The following is a 7,305-nucleotide window of genomic DNA, read 5'->3' as shown; positions in this document are numbered from 1 at the left end:
TTAACCATTAATCTGAAGTGACTTTACTAAAGTTTTGGTCTTGAAGCTTCTAAAGCTGTTTTTTTTAACACAATCTCTCCTCTGAGGTCATGTAACATTAGAAAAAAAGTGTGCACGTTGCCATGAAATAAACAAAAACGTGTCAAAACCTGTTGACCATTTAACAGGAAATTGAATATAAATTTAAAGTTTAACATTTCATATTTGCACCATTAGATATTTTTACAGAATACATTTTATTTATAAACTAATGAAAAGTGTTTACACATAAATATTTCTGTAACCACATTTTAAACTTTTAAATCTTACTCCTAAAGCTGCCATGACAACCTTTTCTTTACTATCTTAAAGTGGTTTAAAATGTCTCAATCGCTTTATTTTGACAAATAATTTTCCTTTTGACTTGAAGCTATAATTTAGAAGTTTGAAAATGGTCAGTCTTTTACTCACTTTTGTGACAGCCTCCTTTTTCTACACAATCTAATGATTTGATTGATAATTTAAAAGAAAACATAACCAATGGAGAAAAACAAAATCAGCAGCCGTGATTTTTATAGCAGAAAGTAAGATTGATTTTTATCGGTTTTTATTTTGACCCTATTTTTTGTTTTATTGTGAAATCTCTAAGGAGGGGTGTCAGACTTCGGGCTTTGAGTTTGGTCTCCTGCTGGTTTCTGAGAAACCATTTGCTGCTGATTGTCAGGATCAGGTGTGTCACCAATATGAAGCTACAATGGTGGGTTAGTTGGGAAGCATGCGACACCGGTCCTTGAGGTCTGGAGGTCGTCAGAGAGAAATGATCCACGACTCGTTTAATATCCAGAGGAATTTAGGGAAGCAGCTGCGCAGCATTCTGCAGGCAGGACTAGTGACATTTATATTTGATTTGTGTGCACATGCGCAGATCAGTCAATGTCATTACAGGTTGGATGAACATATTTTTTTTAATTTCCTTTTACCAATTTAATAATGTTGTTTTAAAAAGTAAACAATATGAGTTTGAATTACTTAAATTATTTAGGCAGAATGGAAAAATGATATAAAATAATGAAAATAAACTCTAAAAATAAATTAAGTTTTTACTAAAGGCCAGAATCAGTTTTTTTCAGTGTGGATTTGAGGGAATTTTAAGCTTTGAATTTAAAAGGACAACCAAAAATGTTAACGCTATGAAGCTTGTACAGTACTGTTTTAGTAACGACAGCAACTGTCTATCGGGTCAAACCTTCCCATGACCATGACACTCACTCAATTTTTGACTATGTGTGAAGTCATGCTCACTCAGATCCAGAAAATATGCAAATGTGTTTAACTTGGACTGAAACACTAGTGGATAAAATCAGTTATATTAATTCAAATGGTGAAAATGGTAAATGGCGTATACTTGTATAGCGCTTTCTACCCTCCTTCGAGGGCCCAAAGCGCTTCACAGTCACAGACCCATTCACCCATTCACACACACATTCACACACTGGTGGTGGCTCCGCTGCCGAACACTGGCGCCAACCTCCCACCAGAGGCAATTCGGGGTTCAGTGTCTTGCCCAAGGACACTTCGACACATGGGCGGGCAAGGCGGAGTCGAACCTGCTCACTTCTGATCAGGAGTCGACCGCCCTACCACTGCACCACGGCCGCCCGTATAGGTATTAATTAAATAGGTATATTTAATTAAGTCATTTTTAAGTAACCAATGTGGTCCTCCACATTGATTTACTGCCCCATACTTCTATTTTGACACAAATAGTAAAAGTTATGATATAACAAAACTGTTGAGCTTTAACTACCTTCATGAGTATAGAGGTAAATGAGAGAAAACAAGACATAGGAAATTATATTCTTTATCCTTTTGTCTTATTTATTTACAACGAAAAAGGATATTCAACAGCTTTCTTTAGCACACATATCACTGAACAGTAACATGAAGGAATATACTCTCTTCCTCCAGTGATAAAAGACAAACTTTACATCATATTTGGCAATGATAAATCACATTTTGAGTGCATAAAATAAAATCTTTTTTTTACTGGTCCCAACCAGTAATCAATTAATATTTCATTGTGATTCCACTAATATCTCTTCCTGGTGTTAAATTAAACAGCATTTTTCTTGCTTGGTGAAACTATAGTGAATGCTCAAACCATCATTTGAACACTGCTGTTTGTGACTGCTATTATCTGTACAGTTTATTACCCTTAAATTAAATAAACAGCAGTACACAGAATGTTAAAAAAGGCATTTTAGTAAATTATCTCCAACATTTTTTACACAGCTTTCATGTCCTGATTGACACACACTGATGGGGAAACATCTTTTTCTTATTTTCTACCACCAGATCACTCACATTTTAATAGTTTTTTGTTCAGGGACATATCAATATGTATATACTTGTATAAAAGCTAGAAACTGACCCCCCAGCCCTGTGGATGAAAGACTTAACTTTGAAGCTGGAGATACTGCTGCTCAAAGGACCTTAAGACCCACAGTCTTCTTTGGAACAAGTGCCTTCTTTCAGCGTTTTTCTTTTAATAAAACATGTTCAAATTTTGTATTAGCTAAAGCCAGTCGCTGCGCTGTTTCCGAGGAGAGCTTTGTAACATTTTTATTCATGAGGATGTTGAGAACTCTTGATGACAGGAAGTCTTTTGCAATACACATCTGTATAAAACAAGATTAGCTAAAAAGAAGAACATATGAAAACATTTTTTTAAAATATAACTTTATTAAAAACATTTTTTGAGCTATAAAACCTTGTTACACAACAATGAGCATTAAACCAGATGTTCATCTTTTGCCAAAAAAACATTTATACCAAAAAGTACAAATAAATAAAAACATTTTATATTTTAAAGAGTATTTATAAAACTATAAAAACCTTTATTTTGTTTCTTTGACGATGACACATTTATCTGATGATGTATTTACAGCACTTTCTCAAGCTCCCATAGAAATGAACTCTAAAAGAACATGATTTATGTCCAGATTTTTGGGCAGAAAAAGTAACATTTATGACAGTTTTAAACAGGTTAGTCTGTCTTGAGATCTGTTGTTGTAGAAACCAGCTCTGTACATTTAAACCTTATATTTTTATAATGTAAATAAAGAAGATTGTTAACATAAACACCAAAAATAAAGAAAATTAAAGTTTGAGAGGAACTCAAGAATAGAAAGTACCCGTTATTAATCTTCAGTAGCTGCTGGATTTAATCAATAAATGTGATCCTGTTTGATCTATTGCAGTTTATCGAGTTCGACCCACGCCACCGCCCTCTGCTGGCTCTGAATGGCGTTGCGCAGGGTTTCCAGCAGCTCCTCGGTGCAGCTCCAGGAGTTTGGCTCCACAGTGTGGTAAAGAACGGGCAGAGTCTCCAGCTGCAGCTCCTCAGCCTGACACAGATCCTCCATGAAGCTGTCCTCGCCACACCGGGTGAAGAACTTCCTGTTTGATGGGAGAATTACAGTTTAACACCAGAGCTCCAGTGTTTATGTTCTTTGATTTACTGTAACTTTTCAACCGTTGACACAATAACTCCAGTTATTGTGTTAATGGTTGAAAAGTTATAGTATGTCAAATAATTTGTGTTTAAGCATCACTGACAACACTGCTTTAAAGTCCGGTAAATGTTTTAGTTTAGTTTGCACCCACCTGAGCTTCTTGTGCTTTTTGTTTTTGGGCCGAATGTAGATGACGATGGGGTATATGCCCTGTCTGAGCAGACTCTCAATGCAGGACAGTCCCAGCTCCAGCAGACAGTGCCTCTCCTGGAGAAACATAGTTTAATTTCATCATCATCATCTTATTTCGCTGCACGGTGGCGCAGTGGTTAGCGCTCTTGCCTCGCAGCGAGAAGGCCCCGGTTCGACTCCCGGCTGGGACCTTTCTGTGTGGAGTTTGCATGTTCTCCCCGTGCATGCGTGGGTTTTCACCGGGGACTCCGGCTTCCTCCCACCGTCAAAAAACATGCTTCATAGGTTCATTGGTGACTCTAAATTGCCCCTAGGTGTGAGAGTGAATGTGTGTGTGATTGAGGCCCTGCGACACACTGGCGGCCTGTCCAGAGTGTACCCCGCCTTCGCCCATCAGTAGCCGGGTTAGGCTCCGGCACCCCCGCGACCCCGAAAGGGACAAAGCGGCCAAGAAGATGGATGGATCAACTTATTTCATTTGTTGACACAAACCTTTGCTGATCTTACCTGACTGATGACATCGAGTATGGACTGCAGCCGTATGCCCTGAGCCTGCTCTTGACTGGAGGGATCCAACAAGAATACCGTCTTGTTTTGTTTGTCTGAAGCCTGAATGGGTTCTGAAAGCAGAACCAAAAATACACAGAAAACTGTTATTTTCTATAAATCTATCTCACACTGAAAGAGGGGTGAGAACTGCACACACACTTCTCTCTGTGTGTCTCAACAACAAATAAATGAAAGAAGTGTAGGCCAACTAACTACTTGTTTCTTCATAGCAGAAATATGGGATAATATTTTTAGGTTATTAACTTACCCATTATGGCAAAAACAACAAAAAAAAAGCTCTAGCACACGCGTCAAAGTCAAGGCCCGGATCTGGTCCGCTGGGGAAATTCTATCCGGTGCTCCAGATCATTTTATTTTATTGTTATTGAAGTTATCTTGCGCTCAGTTCTAACTTATATAAATTTGACAAAATATATTTTTATGGAGGGTAAAATATTGAAAGTTATTTAAAGTTTAAGTTGATGTATTCTGGAATAATATTCCTGTCTTTTTATTATTCATATTTATCCTAAAAAGTTATGGCTTTAAAGTTTTAAAAATTGACATTCTGCTATCTTTTTGGACAATTTTGGCATTTACTAAGATGTTTTACTTAGATTACCTAATATTTCAGCTACATGCTATCTGTTTTGGCTAATTTAGGCAGCATTTTAGTTTTACAGTCTGTTTTGGAGTTAGGCTTATATTTACACGCTATCTGTTTTGGGTAATTTAGGCTTTTTTCATTTTTTTCAGGCTTTTTTTAAATTTAGCTAATATTTCAGCTACATGCTAGTCGTTTGGCCAACCTAAGTTTTCTTTCTTAAGTTTTTTATGCTAATTTGGCATTTAGCTAATATTTTAGCTGGTTATCAGCTTTAGCGTTCAGCTATTAGCGGCCAAATTCAGCTTAGCTACAGTATTCACACTAGCATTTTTGCAGATAATGCTATATATAATAATTAGTATTATTATGTAATAATTATTATGTAATTATTATTATATATAATCAGCTTGCATGTTGGTAACTGGCGGCGCGTTCACACGCAGCGGCTCCTCTTTCTCCCGTTTTCGTGTTTTTTTTTACGACCTTTTTTGCGCTTATTGTTGTAATTATTGCTGTTTGCACTGAGGGATGAGAGGAAAGGAATTTCATCTGTGCTGTTTAACTTGGATTTTCAGCATATTTGACAATAAAGCTGACTTGACTTGACTTGACTATATATCTAGTTCATAATTATTTTAAAAAGTGACGGTTTCAAAGCTTTAAGAATGTAGTTTTAGAGTGTTCAATAAATGTGTAATCTGTTTGACCTGCAACCTAAGGTGTGTTTTGGATTTTCCCCCTTGAGCTTGACACCCCTGCTCTAAGAGTAGCGCCTGTCGACCATCGCGAAACAATGCGTGTCCGGTGTGAATTGCGGGAAAGAGTGGTTGCCGCTACCCTGCCACTTTGTGGCGCTTCTGCGTCCAGTGTGAACCTAGCGTAGCAGAGATGCGTATGTTTGCTCACCTGGTTGACAGGTGCTGAACCTCAAACCCGACTCAACCGGCTGCAAAAGCCTCTCAATCAAACCGCGGGAAAGCAGCGAGGGGGCGAAGATAACGGGCCGTTTGGTCTCGACCTTTATCGGACGCACCAAACTGTACGGGATCAAATGCTCCTCATGACCTGGGAAGAAAAAAAGCCTCCATGACAACATGAAAACAACCCCGTAGACTGAGCTGCTGCTGGAAACTCACGTCTGCTGAGAGTGTAAACGATCTGCTGGGAGGAACCGATTCCACGGAAGCTGGGGTCCACTGCTTTCACCAAGCGAACACGTCCTGGAGGTTTCTTTACAAACTAATAGTAAAAGATGTAAAAAAAAGTGTAAGAAAATGTGTGTTTAAAAATGTGGTTTCAGTCTGAGCGGCCATCTTACCATCTTCTTCTTCAAGTCTTTTTGCTCCACAGACATTTTTCTTAAGTGTACGAGTAACAACTGCTGCGCTCTGACGGAGAAAATAATTCACATTTGTTTATTTTGGGTGATTAATGAACGGCATTTATCTCACTAGCAAGGTCTAAAATGTATATTTAAGTCGAGGCCACATGAAAATACCTGTTATAGTTGGGCATGGTTCCTCCCTGCAACGGTTTGGCGCTGACCCGGTCCACCACAGAACAGCGCCAGTGGTACTTCTTGTTGTACTTTGAGTCTGTGACGTGTACGATGTCATCGCAGGCGATGCTTAGCGAGGGCGGATCTCCGTGCGGCTCGATGTTGAGGTTGACGCGGACGTAGAAAGAGTCTGCCCCCACGAAGGACGGCGAGGACAGCTCCGAGCAAAGTCTGGAATACCCTGAAGACAGGGAAGGGAAGGTTTAACCTCTGACACACGAAGGAGAGGGACTTTAGACAAATAAGATAAATATAAAATTAGAGACAGCCTGCAACACATGCATTTAAGATTTCAGCAGCAGGAGCAACTGTATTCAAAACCAAGCTAATATAATATTTTAATGCCTTTTTCCATAGAGTTCTTCAGTATTCTCCACTAATCAATGAATGAAGAAAGTCAAACATGTAGAGTTCTTTCTGCCTGTTTAGCTACATTATAAAAAATGATGCCGTACTGTTGAAATCCTTAGTCACATTACAGTTTAACACCAGAGCTCCAGTGTTTATGTTCTTTGATTCACTGTAACTTTTCAACCGTTGACACAATAACTCCAGCAGATTCTGAAGGAGAAAAGCGGCTCCTGGGTAACGGGACTACAGGTTTTTGGGTTGTCTGGGCCTATAGAGGGTCATAGAAGAGAGGGGCTGCATCCTAAATATTGACTGTATATGTGGAACTGGACTGAGTGACCCCTCCTAAAATGCGTTTCAAACAGGAAGTACCTGCGGCTTCCAAAAATCCAAAATCCCATAGACTTCTTTAAAAAAATAAACAGTCATTGTATTTGTCAGAATAACAATTCTTGCTCTCGTACTTCTTTTTAACATTTTCTTGATAATTTTTTTTTTTTTCATTATATTTGACTGAAGTGACTTCATTTGGTTGGGACTGGAAGTAAGTCATT

General features: G+C 38.5%; 2 protein-coding genes across 3 annotated transcripts in view; both read right to left on the bottom strand.

The window, feature by feature from the left end:
- LOC112146725 (mitochondrial dynamics protein MID51-like) overlaps positions 1–125 on the bottom strand; it is a 723-nt gene extending 598 nt beyond the window's left edge. The window contains exon 1 of the mRNA XM_024272699.2: positions 6–125. The gene's annotated coding sequence lies outside the window, so the exon portion shown is untranslated. The remainder of the gene's footprint in view (positions 1–5) is intronic.
- A 2,598-nt stretch (positions 126–2,723) lies between these two features.
- zmp:0000000896 (caspase recruitment domain-containing protein 11) overlaps positions 2,724–7,305 on the bottom strand; it is a 20,127-nt gene continuing 15,545 nt past the window's right edge. For both annotated transcript variants that reach the window (XM_024271308.2, XM_024271307.2), the window contains exons 18-24: positions 6,341–6,581; positions 6,161–6,230; positions 5,979–6,081; positions 5,749–5,907; positions 4,194–4,306; positions 3,646–3,761; positions 2,724–3,438 (exon numbers count right to left, since the gene is read on the bottom strand). In XM_024271308.2, the coding sequence (XP_024127076.1) occupies positions 3,231–3,438; positions 3,646–3,761; positions 4,194–4,306; positions 5,749–5,907; positions 5,979–6,081; positions 6,161–6,230; positions 6,341–6,581 (1,010 nt within the window). In that variant the 3' untranslated portion in view covers positions 2,724–3,230. The remainder of the gene's footprint in view (positions 3,439–3,645; positions 3,762–4,193; positions 4,307–5,748; positions 5,908–5,978; positions 6,082–6,160; positions 6,231–6,340; positions 6,582–7,305) is intronic.

The sequence above is a fragment of the Oryzias melastigma genome, linkage group LG8 (assembly GCF_002922805.2).
Source record: "Oryzias melastigma strain HK-1 linkage group LG8, ASM292280v2, whole genome shotgun sequence".
NCBI classification, from domain to species: domain Eukaryota; kingdom Metazoa; phylum Chordata; class Actinopteri; order Beloniformes; family Adrianichthyidae; genus Oryzias; species Oryzias melastigma.
The sequence above is the reverse complement of the archived record's forward strand: the minus strand, read 5'-3'. Positions and strand labels throughout refer to the sequence as shown.